General features: G+C 50.0%; 1 protein-coding gene across 1 annotated transcript in view; it reads right to left on the bottom strand.

Moving 5' to 3' along the window:
- Nucleotides 1-20,430, bottom strand: part of anos1 (anosmin 1) — a 45,912-nt gene that overhangs the window by 18,052 nt on the left and 7,430 nt on the right. Inside the window, exons 3-5 of the mRNA XM_076040017.1 lie at nt 6,061-6,123; nt 5,465-5,687; nt 212-396 (exon numbers count right to left, since the gene is read on the bottom strand). Of these exons, the coding sequence (XP_075896132.1) occupies nt 212-396; nt 5,465-5,687; nt 6,061-6,123 (471 nt within the window). The remainder of the gene's footprint in view (nt 1-211; nt 397-5,464; nt 5,688-6,060; nt 6,124-20,430) is intronic.

The following is a 20,430-nucleotide window of genomic DNA, read 5'->3' as shown; positions in this document are numbered from 1 at the left end:
ACGATATCCATCTGAGATGTGTCAGTGCACTTTGTGACATCACAAATGGCTGTTTCTTAATGGCTGTTCCTTAACACTGTTTCTTAAAGGGACGTATTAGAAGAAATGGATACCAGATTGGCAATATGTTAGCGCAAAAAATATTTTCCAGTGGCCACTCGAGGTACTGCAGCCAAAATCCTATAGATCGCAATACAAAGGGGAAGTGCACCTGTGCAATGGTCTGCCAGTCGGTGGCGTCGTCCTCGCTGGGGTGGATGCCGTAGTTCCAGCGCCGCTGCACCACGTAGAGGACGGGCTCCACCGAGATGTTAAACTTGGACGACCAGCGGATCTCCAGCTGGCCCGACGGCTGCTCCAAAAACACCAGCTCCTTCCTGGGCTTCAGAGGGACGCCTAAGAGTGCACGCAGGGAAGACGATAGCACGAGACAGAGTTAATATCACCCGCCGTGTGGAACCTTGTAGGGGAGCTTCCAAACGCGGAATTCGTACTTTTTCCTTCCTCCGGGTGGAAAATTAAATGACACCATCTGAGTTGGACAGATGCAGCGTTTCAAAAATGAGACATGACTTCACCACAATACATTTAATACATGCTGTGGGTCAACAGCATCATCTTTCTACTGTGACAGGTTGTGATATTTCCTGGCCGGGGCCATGTGTTTGAGTCGCTGCGCTTCTTAGTAACGATACACACAGCTTCGGGCTCGGCATGCGAGACGGTGCGCTGAATGCTTCTCCCAGCGGGTCGCTCTTTTTGTTTTTGGTTTGTTATTGTTTTTTGGGGTTTTTTTTCAACACGAAACAGCAGCAAGTAAGTTCACTGACATCACTGCGCCTCACGCTCGGCCTCATTCAAATGAAGCTGGCAGGACGGCCACCAGAGGTGGGAAGTAACAAAGTAATAATACTTTGTTATATATGTTGCTGTACTGTAGTTTGTTTTTTTGCTATCTATTACTTGAGTATTTCTTTATCAATGACAGTTTACTTTTACTCTCTACATTTGTACACAAACATGTCATTTCTGGTTCTGACATTGGAAAAACATGTTTTTCACTTTTGTGTTTGAAAGTGATTTTCTATTTGGACAAAGTTGTTGTATAGTTCAATGTAAAGCTGGATCATGTTTTAGAGGGAGATTATTTTAGAGTGTCTCAGCATATAAATAATGATTGTTGCATTAACTGCAAAGAAGTCATAAATCTTACCCTTTAACTTTATACTGAAGTACATTTTACTTTCACCAGAGTATCCGTACTTTTACTTAAGTACAGAATATGAATTCTCTTGCCACCTCAGAGGGCCACGTGGCGTAAACGGTAAACTCTTGAAAAAAAAAACAAAAAAAAACGCACGCACTCTTCTCACCAAGATCGACTGTCGAGTCTCTGGAGCGGATTTATGGCGGAGTTGCGGCGAGTTGTTGATAGAGCGCCGGACGCAGTGATAATGAGATGGAGATTGGAAAAGCAAGTTTGAGGGGTACAGGGGAAGGCTGAATACATCCACCACCACTAACACCCCCTCCGAACGCTCAATAAATCAGCCGCCACCTGGGGACCGTTAGGAGGGGGACCTGTGAACGAGCGGCGGCCCGCCGCTCCACATTCATCAGCCCGGCCCGCCGTGTCCGTAAACAACGTTATCAAAACGGCGTTTTGTATGCGCGGCGCCCGGCTCCTCGACTCTCAGCCGTCCCCGTGAAGGAGCGCGTTAAAAACACGACGGATCAAGGCTTTAAAAAACAGAGCGGGGACAGACGGAGAGCGGCACTGCGAGCCGAGCGCGAGCGCACAGAGTCCCCGCTTTGGCTTCTATGTTGTTGTTTTTTTTCATCCTCTGATAACGGCCTCCTGCGCGCTAACGGCTGAGGCCGCTGTGTTGTGGTTTTGGCGGCCACGCAGTTGAAAGTGTGCGCGAGTGGGCGCGTCTGCAAAAGTGCCGGCACAGCGACGAAACACCAAGGTAACCACAACATTCCTCGTATCCCTCCGCCTGAGCTCATCCTCCACACACACACACACACACACACACACACACACACACACACACACACAACTTCTCCCTTCTATGTTAATGTGGATCAACAACACAGTTGCTGCCTTTTACCAAAAGAGAACCTCTAGCTCGCGCCTGCTCCAGGATTCCCGCCACTGCGCTCGGAATTCTTTCTGATTTTTTTTTCTCCCGCCGAGACACGAGCGAGCTACGGCATCCGCTCACAACGTGCCAGCAATTACAGTCGCGGCAAAAAAAAATAATTCTCGACACTCACGCACACGCCGTCTTAATGACTGCAGTAATTACAGAGGATTGAGGTAAACAGCGCAAATATCGCTCGTAGCACAAGCGCTAACCGTAACCCACCCCCCCCCCCGACGGGTCGACGCGCCGGCTGACTTGTTTCGACAGCCTGCTGGATTTAGTGTCATTGATCCTGCATTCATTCACAAGCTATTTGTTTTAACCGCCAGACGGCTGGTGTTTGTGTGTGTGTGTGTGTGTGTGTGTGTGTGCGTGTGTGTTTTCCTTCAACTTCCCCTGCGCACCACCTTTGATCGTTTTGCGTCACACTGGACCACCAATTCCACGAAACGACAGAAGAAGAGGAGAAAAATAGAAGTTCGGTCTCCATCTCAGCTGCGAAGAGAATCTTCTGGATCTTCTGAAACGTTCAGCAGACGGAAACGCGCACCAAGTGCACTTGGGACATCAGCTGACTCGTGTCTGTTGTGGTTGTTTTTTGTTGTTGTTGTTGCTACCGGCCGTGTTGCTATGTGCTACAGGGGGAACTGGAAAGACGGCCTCAGCGTCCAAACACTCGTCGCCCAAGTTTGTTGAATATGTCACAATTTATTCAGTGAAAGCGTTTCCATCTCCCCTAATCTGCATTTTTTTGTTGTTTTCTGCAAATGTCAACAAAGACCCAGAGCAGGCGGAGGAGCTCATCTGCGAGTGAGATGATTTCATTTCAAATTTTTGGCATTTCCGTCCCCCTCTCCTTTTTCCCTCAGTCAGGAGTTGTAAAGGCTCACAAAAACAGTGAGATGGAGAGAACTGGGTTTGAAAAAAGGAAAGCAGGGCCCAGTGAAGAGCCTTCGCTTGGAGGTATTGATTAATGTGTCGGTTGTAATTGCAGGGGTCCGGTGTCAAAGGCTGCTATTGGAAGCCTAAAAGTTTCCTCCTTGTTACAAGCCAAAGTGGCTTTCTTGACACTTTAGTCCAAGCGTCCAAAGTCCAACTGGTGGAAACTCAGCACTCATTATCATAATGGCAAAATCAAACCGTGACACACGAGGAGCTGGAGCGAGAAAATGTTGATATTAATATAAAGAATTTTGCGGAGGACTTGGCAGCGTGTTTACATCCGACTGGCAAATATTATGCTCCAATAAAGACCGCAGCGCTGATTTTCATAAGTACACAAGTGAGGAGCGTTTGTGTGAGCACACAGTGTGAGAGAGTTGCGCTCCGCTGATGTAAAACACACACGTACGCACACAGAGAAAAAGAATCTTTGTGGCACTTGAAAAGCACTGCGGGGGTCCAGTTCCTGAGAGAAGTTTTTCCCTGTCACACACACGGAGCGCGGGGGAGGGGGGGGGGGGGACTCTAACCTGAGGACACGCACACACACACACACGCACACACATGCACACACAGGCTCACACATTCACACAAAGTACACACGCACATCTGAGAGCGATCTCCGTTGGGGGGAAACGCTTCATTTCTCCTCGCTTGTGTTTGCTAATGGCTTCCAGCAACACGGCTCATCACGGCAGCAGAGCCTGCACGCACACACACGCACACACACACACACAAACTATTACACTCTTTAAACCATGAGCGGCTAATTAGACCTTTAACACCACAGACCAGGATGGGAATTCCTCCCGTCCTTTCACCAGGAGCCCACGGCGTGATTCACTGCGGCGACGCGGCGCAGACGCTGACCCCGGATCAGCGGGGAGTCCGCTGTGCTCGACACTCTCTTCTTGTTCAAACCGACGGGGATCCGCTGGATTGAAACTTTCAAGGCTTTGCCTGCTCTCATCTCTCCGCCCGCCTCCTCTTCACCTTCGGAGCATGACATCCGCCGTGAAGTATCTGGCGGGGGGGGGGGGTTCTCGCCCAGAATCCAAGCATGAACCCATGACTTCTGTCTCTTAACCCGGGGCGGAGCTATAGGTGGGCGTGGTGGTGGTGGGCGGATGATTTGACAAGAGGCCCTCTACTTTACTTCTACACTCCAACATCTCAAGTCAGATGTTTGTTGATTGATGTACAGTACAGTATTCTTACTTGATGTTGGGCCTGGATTTGGTTCTTGGTGGAAACAAGACACTCAAAGAGGAAAATTAATGTAACCCTGACACTAAAACAGTTGGAACAAGCTCTTTATTGATATGTACCAATGTGGTAGAGTGTCTGCCGTGAGACTGGTAGGTTGTGGGTTCGATACCCAGTCAGGTCACACCAAAGACTGTAAAAATGGTCCCCATTGCCTCCCTGCTTGGCCCTTAGTTTTCATGGTCAAAATTGGGGGGTTAGATCACCCAATTTCACATCCTTCGGGATGTGACAATCAGTGGGACTTTAAAGTTAAATTTCATATATTTAATAAACACCTGTAGTAACACTTAGGATAACACAAACAAAGACAGCCGCTGCCGGATTGAAAGTGAAACCCAAGTGTGAGCGGTGCTTCAATTGGACTCCCCTTCCACCGCTCGCGCCTCAAAATCCCATCCCCTCAACGGCCCAGCGTTGTTATGGCCCCAGGCTGCCGGCAACTGTGCGTTGATAGCAGCTACAACGTAGTTTCATCTCCCATCTTCGAGTTCGCAGGCTTACGGGTCGGTCGGCGAATCGACTCCGCGGCCCTCAGATCATCGCACCGCCTCGGGCGGCACCATTAAACTGTTTCTCTGGAGCCCAAAAAAAATGTCTTGGGTTCATCTGCGTCTATGCGAACCCTGCTCTCATCCAGAACTCTTAAAAAAAAAAAAAATCTGATCCGTTCCAGTTTCACAATGACGTGAGTGATGTGTGGGCGACTCGCAATGCACACGGAGATGAAATTAAGATTTGCGATTCCCAGCGAGCTGTCAGAAAATCGCGGGAGATAATGTGTGATCTGCGTCACCGGGAATTAAAATGAATGTTTTGACAGAGGGGGATTAATTGGCTCCACACGCCTTGAGAAAATTAAGCAAACGAGGATTTTTTTTCTCCCTCTCTCTCTCGTTGGACGATTACCAGTCGGCAAACACCATCAACGTCTGCGATTCGGCCGACTGTCGTTCGTTTTTGTTGCTCTTGGAAAAATGACAGCGCTATAATTAAACATGAACGACGGCTGAGGGCACGCAGCAGATTTAGGGTATTAAAAGACGTTAAGGACACGCGCGTGGGAGCCATCTGGCTCAGCGCCGTCTCGACGAGGCGGTAGCTACCTTTGTAGAGGTTCTTCGGCACCTGGCAGGTGTGGCCGCAGCCGTTGGAGCAGCACTTTTTCACCGCCGAGCACTCGCCATCCTCCTCGCAGCTCTCCACGCAGGCGGCCGCGAAGCCGCTCGCCCTCTCCGGCGCCGGGCAGTCGCCCTGCTTCACCCCTTCCACCGACTTGAGGAACTCGCAGCTGGTGAGGCACTCGTAGTGCTTCTTGGGAAACAGCGGCTGAGGAGACGGGAGGGAGGGAGGGAAGGGGGAAAAAAACACACAAGTCAGATGACTTTTTTTTTTCGTTTTGCTTTAATTTTTTCCTAAAGAGCAACCTGGCCAACGTCAAACGGACACCTCGGCGAGCTAACAGGGATTTACTCTGTTTACATTTCAGCTCATGAATCACCCGAGCGGCAAGTGCATTAAGCGAGCCCTGATTCCGCCTGACGTGAGGGGCATCATGGGAAGGAGTTGCTTTCGCGCCTCTCTCAGACTTTCCCCCGACGCGCCCCGACTCCCACACAAGGCACAAGAGAAGCTCGCACACTCACACACACACTCCCACTCGCTCGCTCTCACGCTGGCGGCGGCGGCGGGGGGGACGTACCTCGCACAAATCCTGGCACTGGTTTTCCTTCAGGTCCCAGGATTCCTTGCAGGGCTCCAGGCACTGTGAAAAAGGAGAGACGCGGTGTCACTTCTTCAAAGAGCGGAGCGCCCACATCAAAAGAGCCGGGCCAGCCGGGCCACTGTTTGCTCGACGGGCCTCTCGCTAAAGTCACACCTCATTTTCTCGTATTACGCTTTTCAAAGGGCACAAACAAGAAGGGGAAAAAAAAATGCCGGCGGACACTTTCTGCCCACTCGTCGAGCGCCTCGTGGCGGATTCCCTCTCAGCCTTCACAGAGCCGGGCTTAGGGAGAGCCGTGGTTGCCCTCGTGGTACCCTCACCCCACCGGGCTGGACAGAGAGCACTTGTTAAATGATACACTCGGTTCATTGGTCTTGAGAATACTTTTTAAAAAATTCCTGCTACAAATTCACAGATGTCTGGCTCCGGCACTGGCCAGTGACTCTGCCAAGCCTCATGTGATGATCAAATTTAACAGGAGAGTATACCAATCCTTTTACCCTTTCGAAGGAAAAAGACCCTTACACACACACACACACACACACACACACACACACACACACACACACACACACACACACACACACCAGAGTAAATCGAATTTAATAAAAAGCCAATGGAATAAAACACAAAAGCCCACGCACGTCCAACACAATCAGGAAGGAGCGCCGCTGCCGCAACAGGAAAAAGGAGGTGTGGAGATGAGGCGGCGAAGAGCTTGCGCCGCTTTTCCACACGAGCTGGTGTGAAAGTGACGAGCGCCGAGTTGAGCAGCTTCAAACCGCTGCCAGCCCGCCTGCCTCTGCTGCAAAGCTGCCGGGGGGAGCGGCCCCGAAACCGCACTGACCGGGGACCTGCCAAAGCCACTCATTCAACTCTGTTTAATTTAGGCTCCTGCACAAGGCTGCAGCCGCTGAGACAGTAAATCTCCAGGACGGCAGTGGCGGCGGCGGCATTCTCCGTCCAGGAGCGTCTGATGCGCCGGCGGGGGAGGACGATTGGAATGGAAATGGGATGAGCGGCCACGAGCGAGAGAGACAGAGAGAGAGAGAGAGAGAGAGAGGTCCACTCCTGGCCGCGATAGGAGCGGTGTGTTATCTGCAGTTATGTAAGCGCCGGCTAAATGAGAGAACCCCACTGTGAAGTGTATTTAACGCAACGCCGATGTAATAAATATCACATCTCTGCCGAGGAGGGAGGTGGTAGGGAGAAGGGAGGGGGGAGGGGCGAGGACCCGAGACGCAGGCGCTCGTATTTATGACTTTTATTCCCTCATTAACTCAGCCAGTCATTACGACGCTATTGCCGGCACAAAGTTTATTTGCTTTTAATGGAGCGCAGTGGACAGGAGCGTGATGAGTGCATAAACCGCACTCCTGGACGGAGCGGGGCGCCAATCAGGGCCCCGCGTCTCGCACGCGCGTCTCAATTACGCTCGGCTGCCGCCGCTGCTGTGCCCAACTCCAACTTTTTTTTTTTGGAGCCCGAAGACGACTTTTTTGTTGAGTGTCAAACTGCCTCCCCTGGAGGCGGAGGAGGCCAGGCAGGCAGGCAGGCAGGCAGGCAGGCAAGGTGTTTCCATAATTACTCCACAGCAATAAAGCCATCTCTCTCTCTCTCTTGCGCTAATACAAAACGATGACGTGCCCGGGGCAGGGGAATTTTTTTGTTTTACTCCTTGGAGGGAAAAACTCGTGACAGCTGAGGAGCTGCAAAAGAACCTCTGGTAGGGTTTTTCATAGGTTCAACTTGACACGCCGGCTTAATTGCGCTTTCCAAGGTAGTACATCCAGAAAAGGCGCGCACAGCTTTGATCGTCATCGGTTATTAATGGTACTGAGGTTACCTTTTTCGATGATTAATTCTCCTCCTAATTGCATCCTGTGAGAGGAAAGCCCGCTGGCAGAGGCGGGGGCCAGCGGCCCGCTGGAACAATGAAGCAACCGAGGCAACGGCTACGGGGCTGCGCGAGTGTCGAAAGGACCTTCTGCCAGTAGACGCACATGTTAAAGTCCCCCAAATCCCTCCTACAAATCACTATATACACACATATAAGCCGCAGGGATCAAGCTCATTTTACTCATTGAAAGATCCCGCGAGCTCGGCCTGAATGCATTCCACCGGATTCTCCTTGAGGATGAATCTTTTTCTTCTTCTTCCTCCTCCTCCTCCTCCTGCTACTTCTTCTTCTTTTGGTTTGTTGCAACTGTGCAAGTGAAAACACAATCAAGGCCACCTCAAGATGCTCGGGCTTGCATGCCAAGCGGCAAGAATTCACGCAACACATTGTGTACCGAGGATTTGGCAGGAGCGGGAGCAGAATGTTGGCTGTGTGCTCAGTGTCATCACACCTCCTCAGCCCTGCTTATTTATTTTTTTATTAACTCCCCAGGGGCAAGGCTTCCACTCTAATAGCTCTTCCCAGACATGCTCCCAAAGAAAGAAAGAAAGAAAGGAAGGAAGAAAGAAAGACAGAGAGAAAGAAAAGAAGGGGGAAAAAAGATAAGCATTTGTTGCCGAGGCAGCAGGGGCTCCTGCAGGTGTGCTGAAAACTGACAATCTTTCAGCGCTGCGCCGCAGCCACACCCACCAGCTGACATTCAAGTAGGCTAGAGGAGGCCCGATGACAGATGTCTCGCCAAAGCAAATGGGAAGGCTGTATATAATTACAAAGGTGCACTCATCAATCAAGTGCCAGATTTCAATTTACACTCTTTGGCCGCTCTTTGGTGCAGAACCAAAAGCGCTGATACCAGATGAAGCGCGCCTCGCAGGAGTCCCGTGACTGGTTTTAGTATGCGACTCCCCGCTCTGTGGCTGTAAGAACATACATCATGCGCAGATAAGCGCGCTTCATCATCGCGAAACAAGGACTCCGGCGTTTATTGCATGGGATTCTGCAACCGACGCTTCATACAGCTACAACAAACACTGAGTTTCTGATTCAACTGACGGTCGACCAACATTGTTTTTCAATAATCAGCGTCGTAACTTACAGAGCTGTTCTACTAGTCAGCGGCTAGTAGTTAATAAATTTTAAAAAAAAAAAGCTAAATTACTAAAAATGACTGAATGCCAATTGTAAAACACTTCAAAGGGAATTATGGGCTTGAATTTCTTCCTGCATGAAGTCTGATTAGGTCAGACTAAAATATGGTAAATAACGTGTTTTCACCCACTTAAAAAAAAGTATTTATATAAAGAGCAGGACCACTTATAAGTAGCGACCACATTTCCTACACCACAGTTCTGGTGTAGGACAGATGTGAGACCAGGGGTCACATCAGCCAACAATTGTTACGCAATTCTTACCATTACAATTAATTAATCAGTCCGTCTTTAATCTAAACATTAAGTCAAACTTTCCACATGGGACCGATCATCATCATCAGTGGATGCCAGTTCAAGACGTCTGCGGTCTAACGGTTACTACTAATACGTCCCCGGAGAGACTTGGATGTTTCAAACATGTGCTCATCCCGGCTCGTCGGGCGGCTTTGCAGGGGGGGGGGGGTTCGGCAGCTGAGACGCCGCTGATCTGACTGAAAAAAGCCTTAAAAGGGAGAACATAATTGAGCTGGACGTCGCATAACCGCTGGTTTTGGGTGCCAACGTCTCCCCCGTCTCTTCCCCCCGGAGCGAACCTTTCCAGCTGGCAAGGCGTCTACCATCTGTTTGAATGGCGCAAGGAATGCATTTAATTACCCTATGTGATGTTGACATTTTTTTCCCGACAAATTTCACCACCCCTCCCACCCTTCGCTTCTGGTTTCGCACCAAGAGGTAAACAAGTGCACCGGGGTTCGTTGCTGCTGCTGCTGCTGCTGCTGCTGCTGCTGCTGCTGCTGCTGCTGCTCCTGCTCCTGCTCCTTCTACACAAAGTGTCCGAGCGCCTGATTCCCTCTTTGTCCTCGAGTCGTCTCCGCCGGTCGGCGACACTTCCTTCCTGTGCGGCTAAGTAGGAACATCCATGGCATTCTTTCACTCGCCATTTCACGCTGTAATGAAACGCACCAGTTGTTACTCTGAGGGGACCCTGAAAGGCATTTTGTGTATGTGTGTGTGTGTGTGTGTGTGTGTGTCGGGGGGGAAGAGTCCGGCTGAATGGCAGCCTGCGAAACCGACCGTCCTCACTTTGTCACGGCCGCAACAAGGGGGGAGGAAGGAGGGCGAGGGTGAGGGGGAAGAGAAAGAGACAGAGGCGGACAGACAGATAAATCCCCGTCCCACCATTAAAAAACATTCTTACTGCAAGCGACTGGGGTGGCATAACCAACGAAGAGGCTCGTTATAATTATGTCACGGAAATGGTTTTGTTTTGTTGTTGTTTTTTTCAGTCAGTCACGCATTACGTCCTACCAGTCGAGGTTGCCTCTGGGCCAGACAATAAACGGTGTGTACAAAATAACAGATGGGCTATAATTGGTGCTGGTGCTGATTATATATTTATTTTTATATTATAATTTTTTTTTTGCCAGCGCATTTTGAGGGGAGATGAGTGAGAAGGCAACGACTGACCCAGTTACTCAAGAAACAACAACGTAAATTGTTGCTTCTTGAGTTACTAATGAATTTACAATGACGACAACCTCATATCACCTCAAGTACAGAAACAGTGTGGAAACTGTTCGCCTCAGCGTTTGTCACCACTTTTGTTTTTTTGGTGTGTTTCTTTCAGTTTCTCTGCCAGCTCCTTTGGCGACTGCTTGGACACGTGTGGAAGGGTGGCCTCGCAAACACTCCGAGGTGACGAATGGGTGGTCCCGCACATTACTTCTCCCTGGATGAAACTTCTTCTTTCTTTTCCAATAGCGGCCAATTCTGCGTTTAAGAATAGATTTTGTCCTCTGCTACCCTGAGAGCTGGGAGATGGGAACGTATCGACCGGGACGCCGGCGGTCGGCGTGAAGCTCCGATGGGTGCCAGCAGTTATTTACAAGGCGCCTTCCGTTTCAGTCCCCCGAGGAATGAGGAGCAGCTCTCCGCTGGCCTGGGGGAACTCAGATATGGAGAAATCTCTGTCGCTGATCATACTGCACCATAAATCTCACTCACCCACCCCAGTCTTGCTGACTTGTGTCCACTTTCTGCTGCACAATGACCAGACTCAATTCCAGCCCGCAGCACTCCGCTTGTATCTATCGACCCATTTAGGAGCGAGTGGGCTCTGCCTCCTCTGCTATTGGAAAAGGCACTCGCTCCCCTCCTTCTCACCCTCTGTCACTTTCATCTGCCCGCTGCAGTTTCTTTTCACTTCTCGCCTGCCCTTCGTTCCCCCCTCGAGCCACGTCCACTCTAATCCAGACAGATCTTCTAACTCATCTCCCCTGTCTGCTCCTCCGCAAAAGCCTCAATCCCCGGGAAAAAATTGATGGTTGCCAAAAGCCTCTCTTAACGTCCGCAGATTTGAAAACATTGAGCTCATGTTGCAGCTGAGACAAAGAATGATTCTTTTTTTTTTCTTCCCTAATCATGAAATACATCTTTTGCAAACATGGCCAATGCACTTTATTCCTGCCAGCAGTGTTATGAGGTTACGCTCCATAGCCTCAGAACTACAAAAAAAAACGGCAAAGAAAAAAAATCTGCAATCATTTGAACCGCACAATACAGGTGATGTCACTCACATATGTTTTCCGTCTTTTGCAAGACAATTGCACAACTGCAGAAAAAAGACGAGATGAATTTAATGAAATATGCCAGTCATAAATTGAACTGAAAAAATATAATAACAAGATCTCAAGAGACGTTCTCTCGTCTGGATCCGTTGCAATCCTGGCAGATTTGGGGATCTGGGGTGGGGGGGTGGAGCAAAGCGGGTGCCAAGTGAAGGAGGGCAGGGTTGAGCTGAGGTGGGACGTGGATACAGCGGCACGAGCGCCTCTGACTCCGAGCCAGCCGGTTGCAGCCTACGTACCTTTGACATTTCATCAAAGAATGGGAGTGTTTCCTATAAGGCATTCGTCTTCTGCGCTAATGATGGCCAGGAGAGTTGCGTACCCTTTTGAAGTGCTCCAGCGAGCCGGTTACCTCACAGAGACGGCACCGCATTGCCCCAAATAAGACGCCTCGGAAAAACAAGATGATGCTGCTCGCTGTGCGGCAGTTGCTTCATTTGTTTAAGAACTAAAAGGACAAACTCGGCCAGTGGCTGATGCTGCATACCAATGCTATCCAGTCAGGTGCTATGTGGCATCCGTCAAGGTTGTCTGCTTTCTGCACTTTTATTATTTGCTTTTATAATTTGTAATTGAGCCCAGATAATGAGGTCAAATATCAAATTTATATTGTCACTTTATGTTGATGATCTACTCTTATATGTTTCCAACCTAAGGAAGCCGGTTTCTGCTCTTCTAGCTTAAATTAAAAAAAAAAAAGAAAAAAAAAAGGTTTGGGTCATTTATAAGCTGCCAAGTGAACGCCAGTGAATACTATCCAGTTGACAAGCCAGCACGACAACCTAATTAATCTGAAAATCAGCACCTCTAGTTTTAAATATTTGGTGATCACGGTATCAATGTCTGCTCACTTTTTTGTCAACTTTTCCACTTTGCTGTCCAATCTCAAAGAGGAGCTTCGGAGATGGGAAAGTACACCCTTATCGCTAATTAGAAAAATTAATATGATTAATGGGATTTTTCTCAAACCAGCATCGTATACTCAGGCCACTGCTACCTTTGCACAGCGAATCCAAAGTCTTCCTCCTTTCCGTTCATAAAGTCTATTTATGTCCATAAAAAGCGGGGGCCGCGGCCAAAAATCTCCAGATAATGCCCACAGAGACTACGACGGCAGGTTAAGCATCCACCGACTTGTATTTCATGTAGCGCTGGAGCCGCGATCTGAGTGAGTATAAAATCGAACGCAATCGAGGCCTTCCAGTGCGCGTCTCTGAAGGGCTGTTAAGATTCAAAGGAGTGTAACAAATCTAGCGAGTAAATCAGGAAGGAGACACCCATCTTCCCCCCTGTCTTGAGGGGCTATAAAAGTTTGAGCACGCCGTTTCCCTAAACTCGGCACAACCTTGCAGTGCGTCCAAGCCGCGACATGACTGTAAGTTTAACGTCTGTGCCGGGGTTAAAACCGGTGCAGGTGACGTGCGTATGCCGTGCGAGGTGGATCAGGTTGATCAACATGAAAAACAGCCTCCTGACTTGCGATGTGAGCGTGCAGCTCCATGCGCAGCAAAGCTCAGAGGAGGGGGCTTCATAAATATGAAATGAGCAGGAGAACCCCGATCTAAACACTATATTCATCTTTTGCAGACAAAACAGATGAATCTGGGTCTCGTGTTTCTGGAACCTTTCCCAGACGCTCCTCGAGGTTTTATTCACAACTCAAACCAACAGGCAAGCTGTGCGAGTGCAACATAAGTGCATCTTAGGCATTTATGTAAAAGTGCTGGTATATAATAATAATAAATCAAGCGAGGGATGGGGCGACGCAGATAAAATTATACCGCAGTGCTTTTGCTGTGGGGGTTTTTCTCTTCTGCAATTGCATAAGCCAAAAAAGCAAACTATCAGGAAACCCACATGTGTTTCTGACCCGCAGTGTCAGCGGAGGATTGGTGCACGCATAGCCAGAAGAAAAGGAAAAAATAAATAAATAACAACAACAATGGCGCACGTTGCTGTAGTGTGTGGGAGTATGGTTCACTCAGTGTGTGCATGTGTGCTCCGAACGTATTAGTTGCCGCCTGTCTCCCTGATGTTGCAGGTATCCAAATAGTATTCAAAATCACTTCTGTCAGAGGCCGCGTACAAGAGGACAAGCTGTCTGTTCTAATACCCTGCTGCACCTGAGAAATATGAAGGAAAAAAAGTAGCCAGTGTAGTTTTAGGCCATATCTGCAAGCAATTAGGGTGTAAAAATAGACCCAATCTTTCCAGGAACCGCTGCTCTTCTACGCTAACGTGGCATCATATCAACAATATTTATTCATTTCAAGTGGTTTGCGATAGAGCTAGAAGCGCCGTGCTAATTCATTCAGGCTCACGTCAACACAGCCTTCCTTGAGTTACTCTTTTAAGTGATGACACATTTTCCAAATCTGGGAATGTTTTACAGCCCTGAGAGGAGCGTACGCTGCAAGCGTTGCCAGTGTCATAACTCCTTCATCTTTACAACCAACGAAAACACCGTAGTATTCCAGCAGCGGCTGGGGGCGAAGTGAAATGTATACAAGTTGGAGGTTTTTCTTTTTCTTCCTTTTCTTTCCTGTTTTGTTTGTCTCACCGGAGCTTGCAGACAGTGAGTAACTTAGCAGGTGGTGTCGCAGACGTTTACTTTAGTATCACTTTAATTATTGATTTAAATGCAGTAGCGGCCACAGACAACAAAGGGCTGAAAAGGGATAGCTTGGCAGAAAGTGGGGTGAAAAAAAGAGGAGAGGAGCAGGAGGGGCAGTGCATGAATTATACATCCAGCCCACAATCAGAGGTGCCTGCCTTATTTATGAGCATAAAGCCCACACAGCTTAGCCAGAATGGCGCTTTGTCTGCTGTGGAATGCAATAGCAGTTCACTTAATACTTAATGACTCTGAAGTTTCATCCAGACACCCCCCGCCGCCAAACACCTCCAAACCTCCACGAGGGCTCCTTCTCCTCCACTTCCTCCAGCGCATCACAGAGGCCAGGTTTCCGTCACTGATTTCAGAGGAACTTCAGCGATATTTCTGAAACGCTGATAAAACGTTTCCGCGTAGAGAGAGTGAGAAAAAAAAAATCACGTCTTCTTCGTTTTTCTTCCTCCGGCGTCAGGTCATTGCAAGTAGCGTGACGGCGGAAATTCTGAACTTGGGGTTTTATTTCCACTGCGCCGACCACACTTGCAGTCACTGTTGCCAATCGAAGGCCAAGAAGCCGCTAGCTAGCTAGCAGGCGGTTCGTACGTGGGAGAGCAGCAACAGCTGTTATAAGCTGGCTAGCAGTGCCGAGCGCAGGTCACTGTGCAATCTGTGAGTTTGCCGATTTTACAAACATTCCCTTTTCGCAATGGCCAGAGTACCATCTCGTGCGTGCGGAAAAACTTTAGTTTTTTTCCCCAACGCCAAATGGTATTTTCAACATTGCCCTGTCTTCCCTGGGCACATTTCCAGTTGGTGCGAGCTTAAGGTTAATGGGAATGCGCTGATTGTTTTCCTCTGCGGCAACAGCAGCCAAGAAATACAGTGGCTGCAACGCGAGCGTCCGTTAATCACCTATCTCTGCTCTCAGTTTTCATTTCCTGACAGTTAGACTCAACAGCGTGCATCCATCACGGCGGAGCGAGGGGTGGTCCGCGTCTGTGATAAAGAGTCGAGCCGGGACGCGGCGTGGGGAACGAACCGAAGCCGCTCTCTCCCGCAAGCCATTTGAAAGCAGCGTCGCAATTTTTTTTTTCCCCCTGCCCCTCTGCCGTTCGCATCCACCCTCCCCGAAAAAATGTGATTTACTGTATTTACTCCCACACCATCGCCCTGAGTAATGTTATGATGACAGGCGCATGGGAGCAGAGCACAGGGCGGGGACTGCGAGATAAAATATGAAGCCATTTACTCAAAGTGTCCCGCACGGTTGATTTACTGCAACAATAATAAAGTCAAATTTCTCAGCCCGCAAGGTGAGAAATGCGTATGTGTCATGGAAACGCCTGACGCCTGCAGACCGTGTTAAATGGCGGGGATAAAGGATGTGGAGCCTGGTCTCGTCAGGCCGTCCTGAGCCCGGCTCCTCGGGGGAAATTAGACCCGAGGATGGAAGCCAAACGACATGTAAACCATGACGCGGCGCTGTCGGGAGGGAAGCCGTCCTAATCCAGCGCCGCGTTCACATTCCACCGCTATCTCCGCTTCTTTCGCAAACACTTGAATCTCAATAATCCTACTTGGCCTCTTGGGTCTCTCGACTAACGGCTCCCAACACTTCGACCGAGTTTCTCTGACCTGCGGCTCATGCAGAGGGAAACTTCATGTGCGGGCCGGTCAGCTCAGTGGGAGTGGATGCCATTTTTTTTCTTTGCATCCAACACCAACACAAAGGCCAGAAATGTACAAAATTGCTTCTTCTTTATTTCTAGCTCTGATTTACGTAAAGTCTGGGAATCTTGACGTTGAAGCGACTGCCCGCTGAAATTGTCGCCTCCAAATCGAAGATTGAGAGAGCTGTTGATTTTTCCGAGGTCTCTGACACACATTCATTCAGCCTCTCCATCATCCTGAAAACTGTCACACATAATCGGCGGGATTTATCTGCAAGATGCAGCGGCTTTGGAGTGGCGCTGGAACAAATTGATAAGCCTGCGTCTACTAAGTACATCGGCGCTAAGATTCTTACATCCTAATCTTCTAATCTTTGATTTGACTGCTGGCACGGGTCACTTTGGCGGAGTCACGTCGACTCAGCATGGTGGGTATGGGTGGGGGGGGTGCAGGAGGGAGTCTGTCTGCGCAGGAGGTGGGCTGTGATCTGGAATGTTCATCAAAACTGTCCTCCGAATGAGACAAAACACTTGGGGTGGGGGGGGGGGGGGGGGCAGCGGAACCGCCTAAGTGTGACTGGTCACAGCTGCTCAAGAGGATTTTCACGGCAGCTTTGATTACAAGGGAATCAAATCCCCTCCTGACATGGACAACATGTGAAATGAAGCCATCTGTGGCCAGTTGGTTCAAATAAATAGCTGCTATTTAAGAAAAAAGGGGGTGGGGAGCGTTGGCACTCCGCAGGATGGGTATCATTGGGCGGGTACGGCCGATGGCGGCGCACGTCTCCGCAGGGCGTCCGTCATCATTCATTCATCAAGCGGCCGGCGTTGCGGTCGAAAGCCGGCGCAGCAATGGAACTTCCGCCGCTCGGCAGGTCTGAGCTGCAGCTCCTCGCAGCCTCCTCTCGCTTCCCTCTCCCGCATGTGGCCACGTCTTTGGTTCTTTCTTTTGCTGTGGGGGGTTTCCATTCCCCGCCACCCACCATGTGAATAATGAGCTCCACACACACACACACACACACAGATAGCAGCCAATGAAGCAACCCACCCCCCCTCCAGCCAATGAAACTTAACAACCATGTCCAGATCAGGTCCTTCCTGCTGGGACTGACCAGCCTTGCTTCACACTCCTCCTCCGCCACCCACACACACACACACACACACACACACACACACACACACACACACACACACACACACACACACACACACACACACACACACACACACACACACACACACACAGCTCAAACAAGGGAGAATACATGAGGGGAACCAATCAGACAAATGTCACAAGCTTCACCTAGTCTCAGGCATCTTCCTCGCATGTATGTTTAATTAGAAAACGGATTAAGGCAGCTCGCCGAGGTATGTCTCCAATTTTACCCTCTGCTAAGCAGCTACTCCGGCAGGGCAGGCAGCAAGCAGGAAAAAAATAAAACAGTGCCTGGTTGACAGATTGATTTCTTGTCCGGCGCTTGCCGCGGAGGTGTTGGTGCTGGTAATGTAGCTAACACAGCGAGGTGAGACCAGCGTCTGGCCTCAGCGGGACCAAAAGGCACTTTGAAGTTTCCGCCTATAAGCGGCCAACAATCCAAACCATGCGAAGCTGTAAACCTGCACGAGCGGCACCCACTTCATCACGTCTCTTCAGAGTGCGCCTTAAAAAACACACACACACATACACACCACCTGACTGCCGAGGAAGAGACGGCTACACAAAAGACCCGCAAAACACGTCTCGCCGAGTGATGGTGTTTGTGCTTCTGTCACAGTTTTGACTCCCGGATGAACAAACGCCGAAAGAAAAGAACAAGCAAGAAGGAAGTCGGACAACTTCATTTTGCCGTGAGAAAATGTGGGGGTTGGTGACGGATGGAGGCGGGGGTGGTGGGGGGGTGGAGCTTTTGAAAGACACTTTTGAATGCGACATAGTAGCATTCCAGCGATTGTTATTCAGGCAAAGCGAGAGGGAGCTTCAAACACGTGAAGACGAGGGCGCATGTAATCCGAAAAGGGTAAACACTTCTTATTCCCGCATTGGTATGCGACCCTTGCGGGAGCGATCAGTAAGGGAAGGGCCACCTGGGAGGGACGCGGCGGACATGAAAGGCGCGTGCAACCCGCTGCCGATGGGGCAGCGTCGCTCTCTGAAGCCGGGACGACTAAAGGGCAGGGACGTGGCCGGGTTGGCAAGGAATCTCCCCCCGCTGGGACATGTTATATTAAAGCCTGGTGTCCTTATTCTCTTCCAGCTCAGTAATCACCCCCCTCTCTCCCCCCTCCACTCCCCAAACCTAATTCACCCGGAGAGCCGTCTGAGGGGAGTGAAAAGTAGACTGGTATTAAAGCAATTTCTCGGGGTGTTCGGGGTGTTTACACGAGGAATATTACATTTTCTCCCTCAGGAAGTGTAAGTGATGGACACGTTCCAACGACTCGCCGCAGGCCAACTTATCCCGCCGTAATGCACATGTCCTTTTATTCTCTTCCCATCCTGAGAGCGGCTCGAGTAATGAAGCGTTGTTGCCGGCCGGCGTTTAGCTTCCTTAAGTCTGTCCTAGCGTTTGATTCGGCGCCTGGATCACACCCACGGGGCGGGCGGGTGTGAGACTTTTGGTGGTGGTGGGGGTGAAAAGAAAACTCTCAGCTGTGCTGCGAACGTGGAAAGCTTCTTGGCTGCCTCCTCCCGCACATATGCGCGCGTCTATTTTCTCCACTGTGGCAGGAATAAGAGAACACCGTGAATTTTTTCTTTTTTTTTTTTTTCGGCAAACTTTTGCCAGGGAAAGCGTCCAACTTCTCACGTCGGTAAGCTCCGGCAGCAGAGGATCCAACATAACAATGCCTCGCTGAGAATGCCAGCGCCGTCTAACCGCTCCTGGCTTGAATGGAAGTTTGTGTGCAGGTCCGACGGTGGCGCATTGATAATGACTCCTCGGCCCTCGCGAATGCCACCTCGCTGTGCTCTGAAGAGAGGGGCCAAGCGGGTTAATTACCATGACAATGATGACAGTGGAGGCGGGGGCGGAGGGGCCGTGTGTGGGGGGGTGACTCTGGACAAGGAGAGCAAAATGACCGCAAGCCTTCCTCGCCACCAATGGTCCTCGCCACCAATGGTCCTCGTCACCAATGGAAAAAATGGGCGGGTGCAGGGGGGAGCTTTGATGTCCCCGGAACGTAGACAGATGGACGGGGTCGCGGCAGCTTTGTCTGAATTATTAGGAGGCCTTTGGATGTGTTTTGTTCACAGGCGGGGAGCCCTCTGCTGCTTTTTGACGAGGTGGAGGGGGCTGGGGGGGTTCAGCGCGGACAGCCCGTCCACCCAGGGGGGGGGGGGGCCGCCGCCTTTGTCTCCGAGTTTGAGTGTGTTCATGAAGTGAAGGGGGCTAATCAGCGGCCGCGGAGCTATTCACTGGGAGTCACTGTACAGCATGGGCCCGCTAGGCCGCGATTGTTCGAGCGACTCCACAATAGCCGTGTGTTTCCACACTGAGCCCTGAGTGGCCACTCCAGCCGCCGCTGTGAATGCAAAGCGTGGCCGTGTTTGCTACCAAAATATTGACTTATGGCCACAAAATAAACTTCAGCCCCGGCGTGCCAAGCAAAGGGCCGAACAAAAGGGGCCACCAGGACACAATTAAACGACTCCGGCCCAGAGAGCCCTCCAAAGTCAAAAAAAAGGCAGAGCGGTGGAGCAACATAAAAAAAACTCGCAAGCAGCGAACTGTTATTTTTAATGGGCTGGCGTCAAACCCAGCCCCACTTATTAAGCCGCCTACGTGCTAACTGACGTGCTTGTTATAGAAAAGAGAGCTCAAGTCCATTAACAGAGTTTACGCAGTTTCAGCAACTCTTAAGCTGGTTCATTATGAGAACAGCATGCCGTTCCTGGACTCGTAGCCTGCAGTAGAAGAAAAAAAAGCCCTTTTTCAAACATAAGGCTCCGGTGAACCTCTTGGGAACGGCTGGTGGCGGGAGCCAACGTTGGCCATCGCAGTGGAAAGGAGAGAAATAAGTATTTGCAGGATTACGGTGAAAACAACAGTGGTTTGCTTTCTTAAACGCCTTGACGTTAACGTGGAACACATGTCAGGGACGGTTGTAAGTAATGTGAAAGGACATGGGGCTTCTTCTTCGGGGATAAACTAAAGACGCTCCTGCTCTGCCTGGTGACACTTGTGTAATAGAACTTGACAGGCAGAAGAAACAAAGTGGAGCAGAAGTTTGAAAACTATGCGCAGATAAAGACACCTTGTGGTGCGATAAAACAGTATGTTGTGTACATTAGCTAGTTTTGGCAGAAGCTAAAGGGAGTTGCTGAACTCAGTGTCTCAGCTCTCTTGCAAAATGAAAAGAAAACAATTTCAATGCAACGCAG

This window comes from Nelusetta ayraudi, unplaced genomic scaffold (assembly GCF_046127955.1).
Source record: "Nelusetta ayraudi isolate G7.1 ecotype Tasmania unplaced genomic scaffold, CSIRO-AGI_Nayr_v1 ptg000060l, whole genome shotgun sequence".
NCBI lineage: Eukaryota > Metazoa > Chordata > Actinopteri > Tetraodontiformes > Monacanthidae > Nelusetta > Nelusetta ayraudi.
Note: the sequence above shows the minus strand (reverse complement) of the source record. Positions and strands in the feature narration are given on the sequence as shown.